The sequence below is a fragment of the Balaenoptera ricei genome, chromosome 9 (assembly GCF_028023285.1).
Source record: "Balaenoptera ricei isolate mBalRic1 chromosome 9, mBalRic1.hap2, whole genome shotgun sequence".
Classification (NCBI taxonomy): Eukaryota; Metazoa; Chordata; class Mammalia; order Artiodactyla; family Balaenopteridae; genus Balaenoptera; species Balaenoptera ricei.
Genome location: NC_082647.1, coordinates 105,277,480 through 105,304,733, shown reverse-complemented (window position 1 = coordinate 105,304,733; position 27,254 = coordinate 105,277,480). Strand labels below are relative to the sequence as shown.

Genomic DNA, 27,254 nt, shown 5'->3' with positions numbered 1-27,254 from the left:
AGCCAGGCAGCATCAACAGGCCTGGGGGCTCTCACCCTTCACAGACTCCTGGGCTGGGGTGGCCTGGGGGGCACTTCCAAGAAAGCCCCGCCTGAGCCTGTGGGCTGCGGCGGGCGCCATCCCACCCTGACCAGTCTCGAGTGGGACAGAGAAGAGCTCCAGGCTCCCCAGGCAGTGCTAATGAGCTGCGAACCACCGAAAAAGGTCCGTTTTGATACCAAGAAACTAGCAACCAGGGATGGCACAAGGAACAGGGGAGATGCAGTTTCAGACGGGAGAAGGAGACCCCATCTCCCCTGTGCCTTTCTTGTTTAAATGCTTGACTGTGCATGGGAACGCCAGCCTCTGTGGCCTGTGCCGGGCTGGCTCTGCAGTCATCCTTTTCTGGAGAGACAGCTCCAGGGCACAGGACCTTGCGCTCTCATCAGGCAGCTGGTGCCCTGGGGCTCGAAGGCCTCTCACGTAGGGGCGGGTGCTCTGCCCTGCCCTAAGCACCTGGAGGGGACTCACGGTGCTGAGGGGGCTTCAGCACCGGTGAGCACAGCTTGGGTCGGGCCTGGGTGCTGCGGGGACTAAGTGGCGAGCAAGAGGAAAGGAGCTCCAAGCGTCCTGGGGGACACTGCAAAGAGAAGCTCACTTCTGGGGTGCACTAAGTTGTCACCACTCAATAAAGTAGCAGGATTAAGCTCATGTCCTGCCGACAATCTGAACTGGCCCTATTTAATCATATTCAGGAGGGTTTCTCTAATCTGTCTTCCAAAAACTGCTAAAGTGCAGGTACAAAGTAGAGGAAACCCTGTATTACCTAGGAGTGTTTCTGAAATGAAGACAGAGCAGAGACAAACCTCTAACAGCAATCCCAGGGCCAACACTGTTTGAAATCCAGCCTTACCTGACTAGTGCCTGACCTCCCACGTCACAACTCGGACACGCCTCTAAGGGCATTCGGGCACCACAGAGCGTTAGTGACTGTTATTCAGAAGGCAAATTTCGTCCCCTCCCAAAGAGCAGCATTAGGCAGGTAGGTAATCATCAGTTCTATTAGCATGCACAGTGTTTCTCAAAAACAACCTGGCCATTTAAAAATTAGTCACATCGTCATTTCTGTAGCACAGGTTAGCAGCACGGTGACTCAGAGCAGGTTAACCTGAGAAAGCAACCGCAGGTGTGAGCCCAGCCACGCCCCTCTGCTCAAGACAGAGGGGGCACCGTGTGCGGGACTACAGCGCCTGCGCGCCGCGTGCGCCTCCCTGCGCGCGGGGACACCTTCCAAAGTTTCCTCAGTATGATCACCGGCATTTGAGAATCGAGACACCCAAACTGCACCACCTGCTCTGGAATTCGCCCTGTCAAAGGCAGGCCACACCGTGCTTCAGAGCAGACAGCGTGTGACAACAGTCCTGAGCAGTGCCCCGTCTGGGGCAGCACTGCCCTGAGATCTGGAAACCGAAGCCAGACGAGCTGCTCTCTGGAATATCTTCTGACCCACCTGCCTGGGTGGGTCATCTTTTTCTCTGTGCCACAAACCTTTTCTGCCCCCAAATTTTACTTTCCAATTTTGAGACTTAGACAATTGAGCTCATACGATCTGGCTGAAAAGCTGAGATGAAAATAACTTGCCCAAAACACACTAAGGTTACATGACTGATAAATGTCAAGTGATCAGAACGAAGGAAACTTAAGAGCCTTTCCCTTCCGCCTGTGGACGTCCTGGCTGCCACAGGCTGGGACACAGAGAGAGGAGCCAAGCAGCGCAGCGCTGGCCACTCTCAGACCCTCACCAAGTTTGTCTGTGGATGAGATAATATCAGCGGGCACGGAGGAGTCCAGATCAGCATCCAAAATTCCCAGGGGGTCCAGCTGTGCTACATGGTGCCCTCGTATCTACGAATGGGCCAGCGATGGAGAGGGAAGGACACACACAAAAGGACAGGAGAAAAAAAAAGAGGGAAGGGGTAAAAAAAAAAAAAAAACAAAGTAAAATTACATTAAAATTAGTGTTTACAGATTAATTCTCACCCACGTTTGAAGAAACAGTTACTGGAGCATCATCAAAATTTACACAACTAATTCCGAGAGGATCAAGTTTTGCAATGTGGTGACCCCTGACCTGGAAGCAATAATACAAGCAGTCATTAAGCAGGTCCTGTGGGCTGTGGCGAGGGGTAAAAGTTGCACTTGGTCAAACCTTTCCCTGAGAGCGCCAATGAACCCAAACAACAAAGTCAGTTTGTAAAAAACCTTACAATAGTTTGTTTTAAAGCACTATTGTGCATAAATGCACTTTTATAAAAAGGGGATAATAAGCTCCTCAGGTTTTGATAAACCTGGCAGTCTAAAAGGACTCATTTCTCGGGATCTTTACACAGTTTTCCTGGATAAACAGAAATGGGATATGCTGGGGACTTTAGCTCCAGTGCGAAGGCCACTCAGCTTAGAACACGCAGAAGTCCCTAAGGAAGGTGTGGGTGTGGCCCTGCTGCGTGGGTCAGGGCACAGGGGGCACAACAGCAGACAGCTACAACAGGGACCTCGGTGCCTGATCTGAACCGTTTAAAAGCAAAAAGACACAGAAAATCCCTTCCAATTTTGTTTCTTTAAGTCTTGGATACTTTAATCCACCGTTTCTTGCTAACAATTTGGGAAGGGGAGCAGCTGCTGAGAAGTCACTTAAAGACCAACAGAAATAACTGAAGCTGAATGAGACAGGCAGTGGTCAGCACACACCAACTGTGCCTCTTTCTACAGAAACACCAACTGTGCCTCTTTCTACAGAAACACCCACTGTGAACGGCGTGCGTCTCGTCATTTGCCCTGGGGAGAGGGCCTGACTTGCCAGGCTCCAACAGGACAGGCCCACCCTGTGCTACCTGTCCTGACACCTGTGGCAACTGGCCCCGTGGGCGGAGGGGAACGGTCCACACGGCCGTTTCCAGGAAAGAGAACGTCGGAGAGAGAACTCTGTGGTGTGACACCCCTGCTACGTTGCAGCAATGCCAGAAGACGCAGCAGGGGAGCCCAGGTCCTGGGGGCTCCCAGAAGGGCCTCCCTGGGCCTGATTTCTCCTCCTTTCCTCCTGAGAACTACTCACAGACCAGGTGGTAAGGTCTGAATTCTAGGCTCTTCTCCACGCCAGGCGGATATCCTGGAAGGGGCTTCTGGGCTCTGAGAAAGGCCACGGGAGCCCTTGGTTCTGCATGAGCCTCCTCCAACGGGGCTGACCGCTGACCGGAATGCTCCCGGAGCGGTGGCCCCTCTGCAGGCTCAGCTGCCCTCACCTGCCTCTCCCTGCTTCCATGGGCTCTGCTTCTGTCCCCAGACCCTACAGGTTCATTTTCTCTTACCGCATTTGGGCCCTAGCAACTGAGAAGGGGAGCAGCACCCCCCTCCCGGCCACTGCTCCCTCCTGGGGATCGGCACTTCCCCTGACGCCCGGGCACTGACTGCGTTTCCCTGCCTACAAATCATCCTTGCCCACCTATGGGAAGAAATAAGGGCAGGTGCTAAAGGTGGCAGAGGATCTGCTCAAACCAGGTGGGACTGCCTGGGCTCCTTTTCTCTTGTCATATGTCATTTTTGCCTCCCTCCAGCCCAGAGCAGGGAGAGAGAGCACCTAGTGTTTGGCTGGGGTGAAAGTTAGGCGACAGCCTTCACGGGGTCAGCGGGGCGCTGTCACGGGTGGCTGGCCGCTGCCACCTTACCTGGTAGGCCCTGATGAGAGACTGCACCGCCAGGTGATCCTCCACCAGCTTGTCCACGTTGGGCTGAGCCTCCACCAGGGGCTGCGCTCTGGCCACAGCTGCCAGGGAGCCCAGGCTCAGGGGGAGCGGGCTCTGGTAGGCGGTGCCCGGGGGCGCTCCGGCGTTGGTGTTTCGGAAAAAAATGTCCCACGACTGAAGACAAAGAAGGAACACACATGTCACTCCGTTGCTCCCCTAAGGCCTAGGACTCATTTTTAGCCAAAAAGAGAACCGTTCTTGGCAGGTAAGTCTTGATTATGTCCATCTACCAGTAGCCTGGCTGGGTCAACTTCTTCCTACTCTGGACAGCCTGCTTCTGCCCCCAGAGGGCGGGTCTCTCAGAGGCTGGGCCCCTGCTTCCATCATTCCCTCAGATGCGCCTCCTTACCCCCAACCCTACGACGCAGATGCCCTCCCATCAAAACCCCCAAGGCCCAAGGCCGCGCAGCTCTGCCCGGCTTGCGGGTGCCAACTGCTTCCACGGCAGGCAGCCCAGGAGGCAGGTGAACAGAGGCCTTCCTGCCCCATCTGTTCCCTGCCTAGTCATCCGGAAGACCAATGCTCGCGGCCCTCCTGCCTGTAGGGCTGCAGCTGCCCCAGGTCCTCAAACCCCAACTGGGCCTCCTGAGGGGAACTGAGCACATTTAGATCCACTTTCCAGACCCCAGAGGCGTGACACAGCCTTTGAAGCCCAGGCCTGCCTGCCTGTGCTTTCTCCCCGGACACAAAACAGAATCAGGGGGACTTCCTTGGTGGCACAGTAGCTAAGACTCCGCACCCCCAACGCAGGGGGCCCAGGTTCGAGCCCCGGTCAGGGAACTAGATCCCAACACGCATGCCGCAACTAAGAGTTCGCATGCCGCAACTAAGACCCGGCGCAACCAAATAAGTAAATAAATATTAAAAACAAAAACAAAAAAACCCCAAACAGAATCAGGGCCTTCATGTAAGAGGCAGCCCGGAGCTCAGACCGGTGAAGCCTGAAGTGTCCCCACTGACCCCTACAGAAACAGTCTTGTCACTAAGGGCTCAGAGTGTGCAATCAGAGGCAGAACCTCAAATCTGAGCTCTGAGATCTTGGCAAATAACCTAAATTTCTGTGCTCAGTTTTTTCACCCGTAAGATGAGGACAAAAAAAATCTATATATTCTTCATAGGTTTTTTTTTTTTTGTAAAGACTAAAGGCATTTAGCACACAATCTGGTAGGCAGTTGGCATTACTGGTAGTAACTGGTATTACTTCTGGTTTCAATTTCCTTTGTGCTAATGTGAACTAACTCCTCTTCCTATTATTTTTGGCTACTTTGTGTCTGATTCAATTTTTTCTTTGGCCATGCTGTGCAGCTTCTGGGATCTTAGTTTCCCGACCAGGGATTGAAACTGTGCCCCCTGCAGTGGAAGTTCGGAGTCCTAACCACTGGACCACCAGGGAATTCCCTGATTCAATTTATAGTCTGCATAGACACTGTGAACTATAATAGTTTATCTCATACAAAGACGTGAGGCTTACAAAAAAATTTTAGAGGTCAGAGGAACTAAGACTTAATAAAATTCCATTGCAAAAAAATATATATTAAAACTCAGAGAGTTTAGAAACATGAAAACATTGTCTTTCTTCTCTGCCATGCATTTTCGAGTTTCCAAGATTCATCTGTCAATAAACTCTGGTTAGACTTCTTGAAAAATCTGGAGAGGAGAAACTTCACTAGATTTTTGTTCGCCCTCGCAGTTAAGTGCTACCAAGATGTTGTCCAGATGGGCTCATCTGGGAGCTTGGGCAGGTATCGAATGGGTCTATCTGTGTCTGGGCAGAAACCTTGAGACTGGTCCTGACGGCTGAAGGTCTTCTGGCTTTCTCAGGCAGGCTCCTTATGACGCGTAGATGTACTGACTTGGACGGTCCGAGAGACGGATGCCTGCTGCCGCCAATCACAAACCCCTGGGATGCGCACAGGCCTGGAGGATCACACAGGGCAGCCCGGCCTCTCGCTGTAAGTGTTTCTGAGCAGAGTTTTCCAGAATGTTTATATCATTCTACAATAAGAACATAGTCCTCTCGTATTCAAAAAGATTAATTAAAAAAATCAAACTATTAGGGAGATGATAGTACAACATGGTGAATATACTAAAAACCAGAATTGTACACTTTTTACATGTGAATTCTATCTCAATCACAATTTTTCAATGTTTTAACATATCTCACTATTCAAGGTTTTACTGTTTTTACCTTTCTGGTTAATTTTCGGCATGTCAGCTGATGGTAGAAGGGAGATCTGGGGTTCTCTTTTGGCAAAGGCCACAACACCGACTGCAGAGCACCGTGCATCACGTGACCTGACAACCAGGGGCATTCTACATCCAGGGCTTGGAACCCCAAGACCATTCTATCCCTCTGAGTCCTCTAACAGGGGTAAAAGCAGTATGCCCACCAGAGAAAGCAACTGACTTACTCTTGTGAGAGAAAGGAGAGGATGCCTCAGGGTCAGCAGCCTTGGGCAAGGTAAGGCTGCCCCAAGCTCCGCACCCACCTGGTTCCTTACAAGGGCCTAAGGAGCAGACTCGCTGGACACCCCCAAACATTTCTGACTCTGTGAGCTTGTACAGCAGGCCATGCAAGCTCCACGCATTCTGGGAGCAGCTCTGGCCCAGGGCTCTCCCTGGCCCCCACCCATACCTCCAGTAACCGAGGGCCTGGACTAAAAGGAGCCCCGCTGATAGGGCAGGGAATGCGGCAGGAGTCAGCCCAGCCTTGCACGGCAAGAACCAACAGCACCCTGCTCCTGCCTTGTAAAACCTGATCTAGTTTCTACTTTGCCCCCAGCGGGCTCCAGCACTGGCGTCCCCACCCTTACGTGTGTCCACGCCAAGTCCTGCTCTGGACACATACCCTGGGGCTGCAGGGGGGCTGAAGGACAGGGCATGACCCTGAAACCAAGTAGCCTCTGGAGAGCAGCACACAGGATCTCAACTTTCTTCAAGCCTTAAACACTGTCTTCTGCCCCACAGAACGCAGGAAGACATGTGTAGAAATGCAGTGGCAGTCGCCCAACGACAAGACCTTGGATCGAGAGGGTCCCCTGGCTGCACACCGACCCCTCACCCTGATGGGAACCAGCTGCTGACAGACCCAGAGCCAAAAGGCATAGCAAAAACCACAAGTTCACCTCTCTTTAGAAAAATCAGCTTTGAATAACAAGAACAGTGGTGGCAGCCACAGAGGTAGGAGTAGTTACCACACTGATGTTCCAAGCACCTGGAATGCCAACCACAGCCTCCTGGGGAGAGGTTCAGGCAAGCAGGACTGACACAGGGTGGTCACCAGGCAGGGAGACTGATCAGGTTAAGTAAGACAGAGCAACCCTTACATAAACAGCATCTCTCAGGCTGGCTTACCCTTGCCAAAGCCAGCAAACAATAAAATCAAAGGATTTCCAGGGCTGACACCCGGAGGGCGCAGGCCAGGCCCCTGGGTGGCGGTGGGGCGGGGAGAGAAATCGCAGACATCGGGCCTCCTCTCTCTGACCTTCTTTTGTGCTTGGGATAAAACTCCAGGTGATTTTCAATTGGCTGAGGACAGCGACACAGACTGAAATTCTGCTCAAGCTGGAGGTGGTCAGAAAAAACTGGTTCCTACCAGTATTGCAGAGAGCTGGGAACCACTGGGAAAGAATATGCCAGGAATGCAGCTTCCTCCTGTCCCGTAATTCACCCCCACTGCGCTCAGCTTCCCTGCAGGCCCTCCCCAGCGCTCTGGGCAGGTGTGGGTACCTGCACTCGGATGAGGGCCCGGCCAAGGAGCCCACCCCAACAAACAGCAAGCCCCCTTCCACCAGATCCAATCAGTTTGCACCCGTGGGTCACAGAAAGTTCCTGGCGGCATACACTTTGCAAAACCCTCGCACTGCTGCTTAAAACTGGTAAATTTTCATGTAAGTCAGACCTCAAAAAAAAGTTGACTTAAAAAAAAGGCTGTGAGGGCTTCCTTGGTGGCGCAGTGGTTGAGAATCTGCCTGCCAATGCAGGGGACACGGGTTCGAGCCCTGGTCTGGGAAGATCCCACATGCCGCGGAGCGACTAAACCCGTGCGCCACAACTACTGAGCCTGCGCGTCTGGAGCCTGTGCTCTGCAACAAGAGAGGCCGCGATAGTGAGAGGCCCGCGCACCGCGATGAAGAGTGCCCCCCCCCCCCGCTTGCCGCAACTAGAGAAAGCCCTCACACAGAAACGAAGACCCAACACAGCCAAAAATAAATAAATAAATAAAAATAAAGTAACTTTCATCTAAAAAAAAAAAAAAAAAGGCTGTGAAAATGAAGGTCATTTTTTTTGCCTTGCAGGTTTCACCACCCTTCAGAGGCTGAGCTCTCCCTCCAGCATCTTCTCCAAGATGCCTCTTCCACCCTTCCCTTCCCCACACCTCAACTGGCTTCCGCCTTCCTTCGGCAGTAGCCTGCACCTCCCCCACTCCTGCTGCCTGGGGCGCTCATCCCCTCTCCACACATTGGCCCGCTTCATCTTCAACCTGTGGCTCCGTCACTATCTGGAGAGGGTTCCCCTTCTGATAATCACAGCCCTCATTTGCACACATCTGAACTTGAGGCTTTGTTTACCCATATGTCTACCTGCTGCCAGTTCTGGTTCTCTCCCCGGCAGCGGCTTCCCTGCTGCCAGAATCAAGTGTCTGCAGACCCGCTGCAGGGACAGGTGACCACGAGGCTGAAGTGACTGGTCAGTGGGCCCTTTCCCAAATGAAGAGAAAGCTTCAAGAAGAGGACGCCTGTGTGGTCCCACACATCCCCTGCACGTGGAGCTTCGCGGCCTCTGTGCCATAGAGGCGAGCAGCCCTGGCCCGTCAACGGAAGTGTAGGCCAGCCACCCACCTCCCACGAGTGGGTTTAAGGCCATCAACTTGTTGCTGAAATGACTTAAACCAAAACACGATAGATTTCAAGTACAAATAAGTATAACATTCTGGCTGAAATGAAACCAGAATGCTTTACATTTAATTTTAGATAATTAAAAGCATTTAACTATAGTGCATGAAGGTCTGTTTTCAAAAGCCATCAGCTCCTATGCTCCCCCGTACACCTCCCAGACTTCTCACAGCCCCAACGGGCTTTCCCTGCCGCCGCCAGTCCTCCTCTCCCCAATTAGAGGCAGCTCTTCAAAGCTGCAAACACATCCCTTCTCCTCTGTAACATCTAAGGAAGTTGGTCCAGTGCTTCGCACATAGTAAGTGCTCAACACACCTGCTGAGTTAAGTTCAGACAGGTCAGACTCCTTCAAAGGCGAACATCTTGACAGGTGTGGTGTCAGATGCAATGTCAGGTGCAGTGGTAGGGCTGGTATCAGGTGTGATGCTAGGTGCTGTGCTCCCTGGGATGTCAAATGTGGTGCTGCGGGGTGTTAGCTGTGGTTCTAGGGGTGGTATCAGATGCAGTGTTAGGTGTGATGCGAGGTGGATGCCAGGTGCTCGGTCTGGCGTGGTCCTAGGTATGGTGTCAGGTGTGGTGCTAATAAGTGCTGTGCTAGGCGGGGTGTCAGGTGCAGCAGTGGGTGCGGTGACAGCTGTAAGACCGTGGACCGTCCAGAGTCCTCATCTCAGATAAGATACTGACCTCAGTGGGTGTGGGAGTGCTAACCAGGGGACGCGGGTGTCAGTGGTTCAGTGAGGCAAGCAGACTTTACCCTGTTGATTGTCAGCAGATCGCAAGAGTCTCAGGGCCAAGTTCCTGTCTGTGAAGGTCATGACAGAGACTCGTTCACGAAGGGTTTGGTTTTGGAGGGGTCGCAAACCTGCTACCAAGCGCCCTTCCCCACCCCGTCTCAAAGGCCCCCGATGTGTGTCAGATACGCGGGCCAGTGCAACTGGGTGACGTACCAGGGCCACGCACAGGCTGAGCCCACCAGAGTGGGCCTGCCTGCTGCCCGCCTGCTCCTGGGGGTTGGGGGCCCCAGTCCTGACCCCCACAGGCTGGGCGAGGGCCAGGGAAGTCGCTTCAGCTCTCTGTGCCTCATTCCTTGCCTATAAAAGTAGGGAGCACAGGTTACTTAGGACACCCCTATACTTGTGTAGCTTTTTACACCTTAAAAAGCACCTGTAGGTATACTCATATTTGTTCAAGAAGCTGATGATCAAAGCTTAACCCGAGGGTTACTAATGCTTATTCTAGCTGCTCAATTCTATGACTCTGGGTTCTGGACTGACCAGACCACTTTCTCTCGTCCAAAGTCCCCTTCAGATGCCCTACTGTCTCGTCTCCACCTTAGCTATGGAACAAACACCACCCACCCGCATTATGCACCCTGGTCTAGAACATGATGTCACCTGCTAGCCACCATCACCCTCTGCTGGGCGCCCTGCCAAGGACCCTGACGTAAAACACCATGCCGGGGATGGGGTGGGGCAGCCTCTGGCCACCTCTTGAATGGACCAAACCCCAGGCTCAAAGGCCATCACAGTTGATAAACTAATGACTGCCGGCTCTGGACGTCAGATGCCAGCACTGTCACAAACAACCATATCATTATGTTCTGATACTGACAATGCTTTTTAACTGCCACAAACGTGAAATTCAAAGGAACAAGTGACCAAGGAAAACACATGCATGGCCAAACAAGGGTTTGGCAGGTTCAGGCTAATTCAGTCAAATAAATGGACAGGCAACAGCTCCCTGAGCCAAGGATGGTCACCTGTGACTCGCTGGCCAACAGGTGCTGCTCCTCAAGGACCCCAGTGCCCTGGAGGGAACTGGCACTGCTCTGAGGCTGCACGTCTCCCTACTCACCCTGCACAGGGGCTCTTCCAGCTTAGAAAGTGCGCTGGCAAATTCTGCATTATTTCCTAAGCGCCTAGCTTTCTGTGCACACCAGCCCAGCTATGGCGTGGAGCTGAGTGATTCACGTCTGTGCTGTGTATGAAAAGCCTGCATGGGGCAGTGTCTACAACCCTCCTGGTGTGCCCTGTCTGTGACAACTGCTGGGCTCCACGCCTTTCCTGAAAACACCGTGTGGGACTATCCAAGCGTCCCGACGAGACGATGCCCGGGGTGAGGGGGCGAGAAGACCTGCGGTGGATGGCCACAGACCTGCACAAAAGGTTCCTGCTTCAGGGCTAGGCAGTCTCGAAAGACATGCATAGTGCTGGGCTGCAGACCCCTCCAACCACAGGCAGGGCCTTGCTCAAACTGTCCCCAGTTGAGGACGGGCAGGGCCATGTCCCGCCCCAGCTCACTGCCCACCACCACGTCTAGGAGGCACCAGGACCTGGGCCTGCCTGACCTGTCACCACAGACCTATTAATACTGGGAGCAGTTAAACTTGGGGGTTCTGCTTGGGGATGCCTCAGCCAGAGAAGCCAAATGAATTGTGCTCGATTAGAGCGATGCTGTTATTTTTAAAGCACAGTGTAGTACAGGCGAGAGAACATCTCCAGACAAGTTCTACTATCTTCTCTCTGTATGGGTGTACAGGTAAAACGGCAATAAACACACAAGATTAGCAAAGAAAAGCTGCCTCAGCTCTTCTCTAAGGAATCTGCTGATAGAGGAATGATACTCCCTGGGTTTCTGCCCTAGACTAAAGGCAGTGGCCCATCAGATCATTATAGAAAGGACTGTGGTAGGCTGCCCAGTGGCCACATGTCCTCCCAGGTCCACAAAAGGCCCCCTGCAGTGGCCATGTGGCTCCTCCACTGGAGGTGAGCCCTTGGGGGCTGGCCTGAGACTTGCTTTGACCAAGGCCATGGGTGGGAGTGGCAGTGTGAGTTCTGGGTGGGGCATCCAAGGCCTGCAGCCTCTCCTCCCTTCTCCTCTTGGAGCTACACTGAGGACTTGTGAGGGAGTCTCTCTGGTCCCCTGGCTGATGGCAGGGCCTGGTGATTAGGTAGCACCAAGCACCAGATGTTAGGGGGTCCTTTGCGGGGCTGCAGCCTGGCCAAACCTCAGCTGCACGGAAGCTGGGAACCATGAGAAAGACTTCACTGGTGGTGTTTAGAGTTGCCAAGTCTTGGGGTGGTTTATTACACAAACGCTCATAGAAACCAGACTTTTACTGCAGGAAAATATCATACGCAGGACGCCTGTGACGGCTCTCATGCGCAGTTTTCCTGGCATTCCTCAGGAAGTGAGAGCCCTTGCCCTCTGCCTGGCTGTCCGCACCCAACAGTGCATTCTGTCAACTCAGAACTGCGACTCTCCAGGGCGGCTGTGCGGGACCACAGTGGGCATCTGGTCCCCACGCGCCTAGTGGACGGCCCCACCTGGAGGGCCTAGCCCAGCTGAGCCAAGCGTCAGGCTCCGAGAGAATTCTGGCTCTGCGAGTCAGGACCACTTAAGAGACAAGGCCCTAAACTCACAACCTGCCCATGGACGGCAGAGTCCAGAGCCCAGCAGACCTTCAGACCCCTCGCGGGGGCCTGGCACAGGCAGAGTCGGGGAGTGAGTGGCCTAGGGGCTCTGGGCGGACGATGCGATCACCATCACAGCCCCTTTCTGGGAAAGGCCCCAAAGAACACCTCCCGCTGACAACGTGCTCCTTCTTCCCTTCCCCAGAGAGGAGGCGCCAGGCAGGTGGCTGGGGCAGAGCTCGCTGCGCCCTTCTCAAGAGCTGCCCCAGGGACTTCCCCGGTGGCGCAGTGGATAAGACTCTGAGATCCCAATGCAGGGGGCCGGGTTTCAATCCCTGGTCAGGGAACTAGATCCCACATGCATGCCACAACTAAGAGTTCACATGCCACAACTAAGGAGCCTGAATGCCACAACTAAAGAGTCCGCCTGCCACAACTAAGACCTGGTGCGACCAAAAAAAAAAAAAAAAGCTGCTCCGGCCCCGAGGTTGACTCGCTCCTTTCTTGCTCTTGGTGTCCACCTTCCCCTTGAGGTCGCTCTGGATCTCTCTCTCCAGTTATCACTGACATTTAAAAACCCACGATTCTTGCTTAAAACACAGTACAAAAGGACAGTCATTAAAAAATCACGCTCCCAAAGATGCAGCACGCCTTTACTCCCAGCCCGCCCTCTGGCCACCGCAGGCTTAGATAGCTCTCCATCAGCGCCTGACACCCTCACTTTCTGCCAACTGCTCAGGGGTCCACACTCCCACAGCGTTTCACAAACTAATCCAACACCCCTTGGCTTGATCTCGGGGCCTCTCCACGTACGTCGCAGCTCACACTGCTGGTCTTCACTTTGCTGCCTTGGGCTCCTGGCGCCGAGCCTCCCAGGAGCCTCTGTGAGTGCTCGCTGAGTGCCCCCCGGCCCTCCCCGGGCCCCTGCGGCCCTCTGCCTTCACACGCGCCTCTTCTGGGTACAGCCACCCTGTCCCTGGCCAGGCCCCTTCCTTACCCTTCAAAACTCAGAACGACTGGCGCTTCCCTGCAGAAGCCAGTGGGGTTTACTCTGTATTCTAACTGTGCTCGGCTTCCCGAAGTCCCCACGGGCCCGCGAGCTAGTGGGCCCTGCACACTCACACCTCCTGGCAGCCACTCGACTCAGTCCTCCAATAAAACTGTCACGAGCTGCAAACTGCTACACACATAAGGTGAAGGCACTGCTTCAGGACCCTTACACTTTCCAAAGGTGTTAATTTTATGTCCCTGACGGTATAAACACAAATCCTTTAAGAGTAAAATACTATACTGAAGTTAGGGAAGATGTCCTTAGTTGGTTTAGTCGATTTAACACAAAAAGTCACCAGGGTTGAGATTCATCCTGATTTAGGAAGCTGAGTATGGAGGGGGAACTTCAAAGTGAGGTTTAACAGCCTCGATCACTGAAAGCCCATGAAGTATACCACATGTGTGTTTTTCCCCAAGGCCAGCAAAGAACTAGGGCGAACCGCGGCTGAGTTTTTAAAGTGCAGCCAAGGCAGTTTCAAAGCTGCAGAATGAAAAGGAACGGTGTCACCCCATACTGGGGACGTGTGTCTCTTTCTGCTCTGCTTGTCTGGTTCAATTACAGAAAATAACAGCATCGTGTTTCATGAGCATGGAAGGAAAAAGCAGAAGTGCCCGGGCCAGAAGGGTGGCATGGCCGAGCTCAGAGAGGTGGGACCAAGAGTCTAGGATCTGCACGTCGAGCGCCGCACAGAGCTCTTGTGGCGACCACACTGGACCAGAGAGCGGTTACTACACGTGGGAGCTGGCCCGCAGAAGGCAGGAGAGGAAATGGACGCAGTCAGCAAGACGAGGAAGACAGGCTTTTAGGAAGTGGGCAGAGGTCACTGAGAAGGCCCAGGCAGGGGAAGTGAGCTCCGATGCACCAAGGACGGCCATGGTGGCCCAGTGAGCAGGGGCACAAAGGGCACCACAGGGTGGAGAGGGCACACGGCCCGACCCTGGGTCCTCCCCGCAGGGCTGACACCACGCTGTGACTGTGGCGGGGGTGGAGGTGCCTCTGCTGCACAGGAGGGGCCCGGTGAGGGCTCAGCAACTCTCAACTACCTGTCTGTGTGAGACACTAACAAGGGCAATCTGGCTTTGACTCTGTTTTTAAGACATAAATAAAAATAAGATGCCACCATCTGACTTGTCCCCAGCATGGCCAAGACCTTAATGAGGGAGGGCTTCGCATGCTGACAGAACAGGCCCTGGCTGACGGGTCCTAGGGGTTCAAGGAGCGAGCTACACTTGACAAGGTGTTTAAGACTGGAGCGCAGAGGCCGGACTGGAGAAAATGATGGGGAAGAGACGGCTGTCTAGGAGAGGACCACACCAAGGGACAAAGAGGAGAGGGATGGCGAGATGGAGTGCAAAGGCAGACCCTGGGCCGGCCAGGTAACTGGGCGCAGAGGCACGGAGAGCGCTCGGGGGCTTGCACCCCTGAACTGCTTGATTACTTTACCACAAACATAACATTCCCCATTAAACATTTAGAAATAAAAGTTTTCTTTAAAAATAAGGATACGACAAAATTATAAAGTAAATTATAAAGTCAAACGTGAAAGGGTAGCTTTAAGGTAATCACAAACAACTGAATATAGACTGAGAATGAGATTATAGTATTAGAGAAGTATCTTGTTAATTTTGTTAGGTGTGGTGAAGAAACCATTCCCTTGATAGAGCCACTCAGATGCATTTATGACAGAAAAGTAAGTGGGGAAGGAACAGATTTTTAAAGACTGGCAAACTGCAGAGAGCTACTGAAGTTGCGTGATGGGTCTCCTCACGGAGGTTCATTTCACACTCCTGTCAACTGGGGGAAGAAAAAAAAAGCACAACGTGAGAGTTGTGAGTTAAGTTTTATTTGGGGCAAAATGAGGACTATAGCCCGGGAGACAGCATTTCAGATAGCTCCGAGACACTGCTCCAAAGGGGTAGGGGGGAAGGTCAGTATATTTGTGATTTTGGTGAAGGGGGAGTACATGCAATCGAGCACATATTTTCTGCAGAAGGTTGTTGCTAGTCACGAGGAGCACACAGCACCATGAAGGATTTTAGTACTTTTCTAGATACAGGGAGATGACAGAATTGGGCTCATAAAATCTTCTCCTGAAAATATCTATCTGAAGACCTGTTCTCCCAGCTTTTCCCAGAGCACAGAGTGCTTCATTGCTCATCTCCACCCCCTGAACTCCTTTCAGGGGGTGTTGAAGGTCAGCAGCTGCAGAGTTCATAATTTGATCCTTGTAAATAAAGGTAGATGGTAAGTGTCAATTTGTAATTGACACCCCTATTGTATGTTTGAAAACGTCATAAAAAGTTTAAAAAATAATAGGAAAGCAGAGCGTAGAAGGGCAGGGAGGGGGAGATGCTAAATTTGTGCTGTTTCTGCTGAAAACAAAAAAATTCAGTCCTAGCAGTTCCTCATAAGCCCTCTGCAAAGGGAGGGAGGAGAATGATGACAGAACCAGCTCTCAGGACAAGGAATTTGACATCCCTTATCTGATGCAGAAATGAGAGCTCAGAAAGATGATCAATCTAAATCTTAAAACCTAATTTTCTTTATCTCTCCCTAAACTATTTTTTCTAACACAGAGCACAAACGAAGCATTCTTAATAAAGCCAATGATTTCCAAGGCCTTCCGTGGGTCACAAATGCCTTTGAAAATCTGATGAAAGCTCTGGATCCTGTCACTCAAAAAATGAGCATACAACAGGTATTGGGCCTAACTCAACTTGGAGAGGCAATCAAGTCCACTTTGCTGGGATGGCCGTGGAGGGACACTGCCATTGTAAATGTCCACTGATTTACACCATCCTGTCCCTCTCCCTCAAGAAGACGCTGTGTCCCCTGGAGAATCCTGACACAGAAACCAGCACATAAAATCTGGCCCAAAGACGCCAATCTGCATGTATTCTCTTATTAAACTGAAAAGTCCTTTTTTGAGATCCTTTACCCATATCCCCCGCAGAATCTCTCAAAGAGGTGCTAAAGAGGTGCTTGCTCTGACCCGTGGAGCCCAAGGACCCAATCCTCACTCTGGATTCTTCCTCAGCAGGCTGCATCTGTGCCTGTCAGTAGTCCTCTCACTGTGCTGTCCTCATCCCTGGGACAGATGGACACAGTGACCATCCCACACAACCTGAGAACCCCCAAGCGTTACCTTCCTTGACAGCATGTGATAAAAATACTTTTCAAGAATAGGTGGAGCACAACTACTGAGCTCGTGTGCCACAACTACTGAGCCCGTGCGCCTAAAGCCTGTGCTCCGCAACAAGAGACGCCACCGCAGTGAGAAGCCCGCGCACCGCAACAAAGAGTAGCCCCTGCTCGCCACAACTAGAGAAAGCCCGCGCGCAGCAACGAAGACCCAACGCAGCCAAAAATAAATAAATAAAAAAAAAAAAAAAAAAAAAAAAAGAATAGGTGGAGCATAGAGCATTTTTAGGGCAGTGAAAATACTCTCTATGATACTATAATGGTGATACATGGCATTATGTATTTGTCCAAAACCACAGAATGCACACCACCAAGAGTGAACCCTAATGTAGACTATGGGCTTTGGGTGATGATGACACGTCAATGTAGGTTCATCAACTGTAACAAATGTTGTAACTCTGGCGGGGGTGTTGATGGCGGGGAGACTGCACGTGGGGGGCAGGGGTACATGGCAATTCTCTGTACCTTCCCCTCAATTTTGCTATAAACCTAAAACTGCTCTACAGAATAAGTCTTTTAAACAGTTTTTTTAAAGCAATAACGATAACAATATTAATACAAATACTAATAATGGTAACAGCCACTGTGATGCTTTCAGCCCCACTTTCCAGAGCTCTGCGCCACTATTAATACAAATACTAATAATGGTCACAGCCACTGTGATGCTTTCAGCCCCACTTTCCAGAGCTCTGCACCACTATTAATACAAATACTAATAATGGTCACAGCCACTGTGATGCTTTCAGCCCCACTTTCCAGAGCTCTGCGCCGCTATTAATACAAATACTAATAATGGTCACAGCCACTGTGATGCTTTCAGCCCCACTTTCCAGAGCTCTGCGCCGCTATTAATACAAATACTAATAATGGTCACAGCCACTGTGATGCTTTCAGCCCCACTTTCCAGAGCTCTGCGCCGCTATTAATACAAATACTAATAATGGTCACAGCCACTGTGATGCTTTCAGCCCCACTTTCCAGAGCTCTGCGCCGCTATTAATACAAATACTAATAATGGTCACAGCCACTGTGATGCTTTCAGCCCCACTTTCCAGAGCTCTGCACCACTATTAATACAAATACTAATAATGGTCACAGCCACTGTGATGCTTTCAGCCCCACTTTCCAGAGCTCTGCACCGCTATTAATACAAATACTAATAATGGTCACAGCCACTGTGATGCTTTCAGCCCCACTTTCCAGAGCTCTGCACCGCAGAGCCACAGTGTGCTTCTCCACTGCCACCCATTCCCGTGACGCCAGGCATTCACACACGGACGTTCCCCGACCTAGATCCCTGTTAACTCGCAATAACTCACTCAGGTGCTGTTCTCCCTAAAACCAAATATAACTTAAGAAGACTTGGTTGGTTCCACAAAGAGGTTACGTCTGAGAAAAGGAAGGCAAGGGACAGCCTGGACACAAGATGTAAGTCTGATTCTGAAACCTCTGGGCTAAGTTTATTTGAGAGATAACCTCGTAGCAACGGTCTTCAGAAACCGCTAATATCTGACATCACAGGCAGAGGCACTTCTCTCCGGGCAGTGCATTTGTCTACAGTCTTGGGAAACACACCCCAGATCTCCTCCCATAGGAAACCAGGTCTCATCTTGCTCACGGAGCAATGCAGCTTCCAGGTTGCCATGGAAACCTTGCTGGGCAAGGAGGTTCAGACCAAGAGGTGGCATTCCTGATGAAACGGGGCTGGTGGCTCCCGCAGTCAAACGTACCCAATCTAAATGTCACTAATGCTTCAGGGTAAAAGGGTAAAGCTTACGCTCAAGGGCCCAATGGAAGCAGGCTGCCTTTAGATAACAAGTCCCTAAAATTCACAAGGAAAGAGCCAGATCAACAGTGATGACAGCCAGCCTCCGGGGGGCACTTCCTCTGCGCAGACCCTGAGCACCTCACACGTACTGTCTCCTTCACACACCCCGCAACGGGGCACAAGGAGTCTGAGCAACTTGGGGGTCTACCCTCCAGCTTCCGCTGGGCCAGCTGCCTGACCTGAAATCCAAGAAACGGTCATCAAAACCCATACATATCACTGGCCAAAATGCTGTGAAGAAGTTCTCCCACTAGGCACGCTCTGTATCAAGTAAACGTGTGAAGAGAGAGGCTCTAAGGAAGAGCCTCACCGGTTAACACAGAGAAATTAGAAGGAAGACTTCACAGAATTTACTTTCAAATACAAGAGAAAAACGTGAACATACTGATCTAAAATGTCATTTATACAGAAATCACATGAAATGGTTTCCAGGTGTTCCGAGGACAGAGGGACAGAGGAGCTTCCTGCGGGGTCTCTCCTTCCGTGGGCTTCCTTTCTGCGGCATCACCGTCCTGCAGCAGCCTTGGTGAGAGCCTGGGAGTGGTGCAAGTGCTTGTCTACATCCTTGCCGGTTTAACACGTTGGCTTCTCCAGGGAGCAAGGCCTTGAGCCGCACACGGAGAGAGGGACACGCCCCTCCAGAGAAGGCGGTTCCAGTTGGGCCTGGTGTGACGGCCGAGTTGGGCTGACGGAGAGAACTCGGGTCGGTGGGGCTTCCAGCCACCTGCCTGCCTTCCTTCTCGACGGTCCTCACAACACATGCACTTACCTGGACGGCCAGCCACCATCGGCCAAGACTCCAAACACACGAAGACAACCTGCTCCTCTGAGCCTTACCTTGTGTACACTTTTGGGGTTTTCCAACCAAGCATAGTACATTTCCTCCACATAGTTCGAACTAGTCCCGCTGAGGAAGGGCTCTGCAGCAACGGGGGCAGTATAGCACCGGATCTGCCCAAACGTCCTAGCTGCTGCTGGTCTGTTTTGTGAAAATGTCTTCACAGTCTGGGAAGCCGTCAATGGCCTCAACTTAGCAGCACAAGTCCTTAAGTGAAACATTCTTGTCCTGAAGTCTCTCACGACTGTCTGCACCAAAAAAAGAAAGAAAAGTTAGAAAGAGCATTGTAGCAGACAAGGCTACTGGGGGAAAACCTCGCAGACTGTGGCTGGAGGAGAAAGACCCTGTAAATGCATTTGTGGCCGCGTGCCCTGCTTCAGAGAGCACGACACAGCAGGAGGTACTCAAACTGACCAACCTTCTATGTACAGGGCCTGTGCTCGACATGGGGAGGAGAGAACACAGCTGCAGAGGTTATGGTCTTCGCCTGCAAGTTTCAATCTAGTTTGAGGGATACGATATATCATGATAAATATGTGACGCCCTGTAAGTTTATACGTTGTATAAAACAATTATAGGAAAAGGTAACAAAGATTAATTAATGATTAGATTAATATTAATTGTAAAATGACAAAGATACTTTCTAATCTATCTGGAGACTACCGAGTACCCGCTGGACTCACGGTATTCTGGAGAACATGGAGACATTGGAAAATTATTTTGCTCACCCTCAAATAATTTATCTTTGAGCAGCAAAAAAAAAAACGTAAAAAATTAAAACTTACAGCGACAGCACTGAGCGCTTGAGAGGCACAGAAAATGCCAACAGAACTCCATGGGAGAACCCACTCCTCCCAGGTGTCCCTTTCCAGCGGCTGGGAAAGCTTGGGGAAGGGCGTGGAGGACAGGGGGGATTCAGCTCTGGAGAGGCGGGGACGGCAGGCATTCTAAATATAAGAATCAGGAGGAGGAAAGACAGAGAGGTGGAAAGGTGCGAAGAACACAGGGGAGGAGCAAGAATCGTCTTGTCTGCAGGAGAGGTGGACTCGCTGGACAGCCGGGGTGCTGACCCCCGTTCCCTAAGACTGGGGGCGGGAGGAGGGCTGACAGCGAGGGAGCGGGCTCCGCAAGAGGAAGGCAGCAAGGACCACAGAAGCGTCTACCTACCTTGGGGCGCTCTATGGTCATCAACTTGACATGTTAGGACTCTTCACGAACCCCACCAACTCCCTAGAAGGCAGGGGCTAGCTCTTGTTTTACAGGTCACCTTTCTGAGTTTAAGTTTTCCCCAAGGTTGAATGGACCTTGAGTTTGAGGATTGTAATTTTACTAAATCTAGTATGTAACTCTATCTACACTAGCCATTTTACAAAAGCAGCTGATGCACCCACCAGACCATGAAAGAGTTTAGACTGTCCCCGGAGGGGTCTTGAACCACTTCCAAGCATCTTCCAAGTCAGAATCCAGATGCCTCCAGGAAGGGACCCAGTCAGGAAGGGATAAGGACACTGTGCAGTTCCTCTCCCCATAAAAATCCTGGCACCTTCCAGTCAAAGCGAGAGAGGCTGTGGGAGGGGAAGGGAGCCCCAGGGCAGGGGCGAGGCTCACCACAGCCCTCTGCCCTGAGATACGGTGCCTGCTGGCCTAACACATGGTTGCCCTTAAATCTGCCTTGAAGCAAGTGCCCTGGCTGTAAAGTTGGAATTACACCCCACCTCCACTCCTGCCTGAAGGAAATCCAAGCTCTGAGACATGCTGAGAACTACCCAGAAATAAATGTTACATAAACTATCCTCTACACTGTTTATAAGAACCTTTCCTCTTAAGCCAAATATGATCAGAATACACATAAAGGACACTGACAGAGAGTGTGTCTGGCCTGTTCTGCTGCTCAGAAAAGACAGGTCAGCAAAAGGGAAAAGCAGAACAGGTACTTTAAAAACAAACTAAACAACAAACAAAAACTTGCTCCTTAAAAATTAGAGATGAACAAGCCTATATTTTGCTATAGAATGCCATCTTAACTCCTTTTCTTTTTACTCCTTTTCTTTTTAACCTTAAGTAACTTCAGTAGTTCTTCCTACCTCCAGCTATACTCCCATTTTCTCTAATAGACAGACAAAGAAAGACACTGATGGCAAAAATACTACTACTGCTGCTTTCCACGTTAATTTTTTAAAAATTCAGGTCCAAAGGAAAATACTCATTTTTTTTCCTCCAATGTCATTATTATCTAGGCAGCTTGAAACACTCGATGGCCTCTGAGTTGGGGTTTTCTCCTAGAACACAGCAGTATCATCACCTCTAGTAACTGTCATTATTCAGTTGCTGCGATACCCAATTAACAGGCACCACACTGACAAGCACAAAACTGCTCGTTTCATGCGTTCTTCCCAATGCAGTCCTTCCAATATGATACTATGAACAAACCACGTTACCTAGCTATCTACAGTCACCGAATCTGACAAATAGCTCAGTGTTGCCGAGCACTGTTACTAGCAATTTTCAAACTTCCCTTAAGATGACTCATCGGAAAACCTGCCCTTCAGCAGATGGCTCAACATCCCCAGCCTCCACCCCGGGAAGACCAGAAACAGCTGTTCTCTATCCACGATCTGATGGACCCACAGAGCAGACAGCAGGTATATACATTTCAGATTTTGGTAGGTTCAGATTCCATGCTTCTAATTCCAGAGTCAACATTATGAATAGTGCACCATTTCTGGCAGAAACATTGAATTGTTCAAACACTTTCATGAAAGCTTCGGGTTGTCCAAAAAGTCCAAGTGTTCTGACTTGTGGTTTAGAACAATATTTCTACTTGACAAGGGGGCCAAAAATTCTCAATGGGGAAAGAATAATCTTTTCAACAGACGGTGCTGGGGCAACTGGAGATCCACATGTGAAAAAATGAAGTTTGGACCCCTGTCTCACACCATATACAAAATTAACTCAAAATGGATCGAAGACCTAAATGTAAGCGCTAAAACTGTAAGACTCTTCAAAGTTTTATAACTTCCAAGTTAAAATGGAGTAAATCTTCATAGCCTTGAGACAAACAACGTGTCTTAGTTAGGACACCAGAAGGACAAACAACAAAAAAAATAGACAAACTGGACTTCATCCAAATAAAAACTTTCGTGCTTCAAAGGACACCATCAAAAAAGAGAAGACAGTCTAAGAGTAAAAGGAATATTTGCAAATCATACAGCTGATAAGAACTCTTATAATTCAATAATGAAAATAAAAATAACCCAATCAAAAAATTGCCAAAAGTGACTTCCCTGGTGGCGCAGTGGTTAAGACTCCACGCTCCCAACGCAGGGGGGCCCGGGTTCGATCCCTGGTCAGGGAACTGGACCCCACATGACGCAACTAAGAGTTTGCGGGCCGCATGCAGCACAACTAGGAGCCCTCGTGCCACAACTAGGACACGACGCAGCCAAATAAATAAATTGATTAATTTTTTAAAAATTGTCAAAGGATACAAACAGACATTTTCCCAAAGAAAACACACAAATGACCAATAAGCACATTAAAAGATACTCAACATCATTAGTCATTAGGGAAAAAAATGCAAATCAAAACCACAACAAGATACCACTTCATGCCCACTAGATTAGATACAATCAATACAAGCAAGTGTTGGAGAGAACATGAAGAATTTAGAACCCTCATACAATTCTGGTGGGAATGTAAGCTGGTGCAGTCACTTTGGAAAACAGTTTGGCAGTTCCTCAAAAAGTTAAACATAGAATTACCATACGACTCAGCAACTCCACTCCTAGGTATACAACCAAGAAAAACAAAAACATACGTCCACACAAGACCTTGTACACGGATGTTCACTGTAGCATTATACAAGCCAAAAAGTGGAAACAACTCAAATGTCCATCAACTGATCAATGGGTATTCAGAATGTGGTATAGCCATACCATGTAATAGTATTAGGCAACGTAAAGGAATGAAATACTGACATCTCTTGCAACATAGATGAACTTTGAAACTTTTAAGTGAAAACAGTCATTCACACACAAAAAACACAACATGTTGTATGACTTCATTTATATGAAGATGTTCAAAAGAGGCAAATTGATACAGACAGAAAGCCCAGGACTGGGGATAGCAAGGATAAGACATGACAACTAATGGGTATGGTTTTTTTTTTTTTTTTTGGGCGGGGGCGGGGAATGAAAATGTTCTAAAACTATTGATAGATAATGCTGATGGTTTCACAACCTTCTGACATACTGTAAAATGTTAAATTGTACAATTTAAATGGGTGAATTGTATGGTATATGAATTATACCTCAATAAAGTTTTTTGCTTTTAAATGTTTGTGAACAGATTTGCCCAAACCTAAACTTTATTTTTTATTTTTTTTGCCACACCGCGCGGCATGTGGGATCCTAGTTCCCCAACCAGGGATCGAACCCGCGCCCCCTTGCAGTGGAAGCATGGAGTCCCAACCACTGGACCACCAGGGAAGCCCCTCAATAAAGTTGTTTTTAAAAAAGTCTAAGAAGAAACATAAACGAGCCTATCCCTATCAATAAAGTACACAAAGTGACACTATCTGTAACCCATTAATTTCAAGATGCAAGTATAAATCTATACATTTGAGAAAAATAACATTAAAAAACCCCCCAAAACCAAAGCAAAATTTGTTTTTAAGGGTTCAGTGCTCTGTCCTTAGGAAAATAAAACAGAACTTTATCTGTGCCTGGACATTCCCCAGTCAGGCAGCACACACCTTACCCAAGGCCACCTCCCCATTCACAGGATGAGGAGATAAACTGACTCCTGAAGTCTACCACCCTCATGCTGGCTAGGCAGAGGAGTAATTAAAGAGGCAAAAACAGCCTGGGCAACTTCTCAGGACATGAGTCTTTTAGGGAAAAACACATGCATCGTTAAATGATTGTTACCATTGTGTGTCGCCTAAGAACCATTTTTAAAAAACTTACCTTGAGAGGTTTTTTGTTTTTTGTTTTTGGTTTTGTTTTGGACGCATTAAGATTTTCATGATGAACCAAGAAAACAATGCTTACTACATACCTATGGCTGTTAATCCATTATTCTAGTTTTAGCAGTGATACAAAGACATTATGTACAGAGAGAGCACAAGTACCAATTTTCTCTTACTGGTTGAGAATCTCAAGAGGATGCAACGTCTTTCACTTGTGATGCCTCATCAAACATAAACTGAGGGGTTGAGAGGTAGTGCAGAGTACGCTTAAACTACAAAGGTATTTTGCCATTATTAGACAGAAACGGCGGTTGAGCCTGCAGGGCAAACAGGCAGAGTGACTCTTCCTTGCTGTGTGAGCCTTAAATGTGTCACTTGATCTGTGTTCAGTTTCCTTTGCCATAAAGTGAAGGCAGCAATCACTTCTGCTCCCTCAATGTTTTTTGTAACTATGATACAAACATGAAAGAACTTTGCACACTTTAAAAGTACTTTTATGGGACTTCCCTGGTGGCACAGTGGTTAAGAATCCGCCTGCCAGGGCTTCCCTGGTGGTGCAGTGGTTGAGAATCTGCCTGCCAACGCAGGGGACACGGGCTCGAGCCCTGGTCTGGGAGGATCCCATATGCCGTGGAGCAACAAGGCCCGTGAGCCATAATTGCTGAGCCTGCGCGTCTGGAGCCTGTGCTCCGCAGCGGGAGAGGCCACAATAGTGAGAGGCCCGCGCACCGCAATGAAGAGTGGCCCCTGCTTGCCGCAACTGGAGAAAGCCCTCACACAGAAACGAAGACCCAACACAGCAAAAATTAAATAATAAATAAAAAAAAAAAAAATCAAAAAAAAAAAAAGAATCCGCCTGCCAATGCAGGGGACACGGGTTCCAACCCTGGTCCGGGAAGATCCCACATGCCGCGAAGCAACTAAGCCTGTGCGCCACAACTACTGAGACTGCACTCTAGAGCCTGCGAGCCACAACTACCGAGCCCACATGCCACAACTCCTGAAGCCCGCGTGCCTACAGCCCGTGCTCCACAACAAGAGAAGCCACCGCAACGTGAAGCCCGCACATCGCAACGAAGAGTAGCCCCCACTCACTGCAACTAGAGAAAGCCCACGAGCAGTAACGAAGACCCAACACAGCCAAAAATAAATAAATTTATTTTTTTTAAAAAAGTATTTTTATGACTAAAGGACTACAACCTACCAGAAAAAAAAAAAAAAACCCACTCCACACCTAATGATATGTCTTAAAAAGCTGAAGTTCCCAAGGTAAAACTAAACAGAAGTAAATTTGGAGTGGGTAGCTGACCAGATTGCTGGGGGGGCACTTCCACCTCTGAAGTGGGAACCCCAAACAAGCTTCAGTGCGTGGGTCTGAAGACTGATCCATCCTTCCCAGACCAGCACTGTGTTACCAAAGGTGCCCTGACTGCAGTGGTGTATGGTATAGGTAAACAGGCACTTTTTAAAGGTGTTGGTTAAAGTAGAAATTATTAAATTTTTATGGAAAGCAAGGACACTTGTCAATATTTATTAAAAATTTAAAAAGCACATACAGGACTTCTGTTTCCCACTAAATGCAGCTAAAAACATGAGATGCTTCATTTAACACAAAACAAAACAAAAGATTCTGAAAGGTAGAGAGGAGACAGACTGGGAAGGGACTTCAGGGCCCCAAAAGACTGAGCATTGAGTTCTCGGTTTTCCTTTTGCCTCATATATTCCAGGCTAGGTTCTGAAGAAGCTGGTAACCCAGAAATACCAACTAATGTAGACCCAAAAAAAAGCTGCAGTAAAAGTCTGCCCTCTCTGGCCAAAGGACCAGGAATGGGGCAGCCTAGCAGGACAGAATATTTTTAGACAATAACCACTCTACTGCAACCAACCCCACAGAAACACTGTGGCCCACTCCCACTCCACCTGGTAGTGTCAGAGGAGCTCAAGGACTTCCATCCCCACCCCAACTATCTAGGAGGGAGCCTGGATTCTACACTCGCCCAGCAGTAACAGGGCAGCACCTCTGCCTTCCCAGGCAGGGTGGAATCACAAAGGTGTAATTGGGAAATTACACCCACACAGCAGTAACAAGGAGTCCCGACCCACAGATACCAAGGAGGCCAGGTGAGGAGCCTCCACCTCCATAACCAGGCAGCACCTCCTACCCCACCCCGGCAGTGTCAGAGGAAGCTCACCAACACCAAGATGACACAGATGTTAGAATTATCTGGCAAAGATTTTCAAAGAGCCAGCATCAAAATGCTTCCACAAGCAACTAGGAACATGCTTGAAACAAATGAAAGTAGAAAGCCTCAGTAAAGAAAAAGAAGATATAAAGAAGAACCAAATGGAAATTTCAGAACTGAAAATTACAATAACCAGAATAAAAAACTTGATGGATAGGTTAAACTGAAGAAAGAAGAAACAGTGAACATGAACATGAACAAACATGAACAAAAGGAATTTCGCAATCTGAACAGAGAAAACAGACTGGGGAAAAAAAAAAAAAGAACAGGACCTCAGGAACATGTGGGACTATAACAAAAGACCTAATGCTGAATATAAATGTCATCAGAATCTCAGGAGGAGCAGAAAGAGGAAGGGGCTGAAAACGTATTCAAACAATGGCTGAAAACTCCCCAAATTTGGCAAAAAGACATAAACCTATAGATTCAAGAAGCTGAGAGAACCCCAAACAAAATAAACCCAAAGCAATCCACTCCAAGACCCATCACAAGCTTTTGAAAACTACAAACAACTTGAATAGCATATTTCTCACCAGAAACTATGGAGGCCAGGAGAAAGTGGCATAACACTTTTCAAGTGTTGAAGGAAAACAACTGTTAATCCAGAATCCTATATCCAGCAAAAATATCCTTCAGGAACAAAAGGGGAATTAAGATCTTCTTAGATGAAGAAAAACTAAAAAAATCTGCTGCCAGAAGACCTACCCAAAATGAATGGCTAAAGGAAATCCTGTAAACAGAAAGTAAATGATAAAAGGAATCCTGCAACATCATGAAGAAAGAAAGAACAACAGAAAGACAATATATGGGTAAATATAATTTCCTTTTCCTCTAGAAATCTTCTAAATGACGTGTGATTGATGAAGCAAAAATTTCAACACATCTGATGTGGTTCTAATGATATGTCCATAAAGGAAATATTTAACACATTACTGACTGGGGGATTTTTGCAGAAACTAACGTCTGTGGCCGTAATACATCTCCAGTCAAAAATGTGTTAAAAGACAATTTTAAGTGGAGTAGGGTAAAGTGATGTA

The 27,254-nt window shown here is 49.2% G+C and overlaps 1 protein-coding gene across 5 annotated transcripts in view; it reads right to left on the bottom strand.

Moving 5' to 3' along the window:
* OGDH (oxoglutarate dehydrogenase) overlaps positions 1–27,254 on the bottom strand; it is a 75,811-nt gene that overhangs the window by 42,752 nt on the left and 5,805 nt on the right. For 3 of the 5 annotated variants that reach the window (XM_059934254.1, XM_059934256.1, XM_059934257.1), the window contains exons 2-4: positions 19,005–19,253; positions 3,702–3,893; positions 1,782–1,884 (exon numbers count right to left, since the gene is read on the bottom strand). In XM_059934254.1, coding sequence (XP_059790237.1) covers positions 1,782–1,884; positions 3,702–3,893; positions 19,005–19,253 — 544 coding nt within the window. Of the gene's footprint in view, positions 1–1,781; positions 1,885–2,019; positions 2,111–3,701; positions 3,894–19,004; positions 19,254–27,254 lie in introns of those variants that run through there. The other 2 variants (XM_059934255.1, XM_059934258.1) reach the window with 2 other exon arrangements.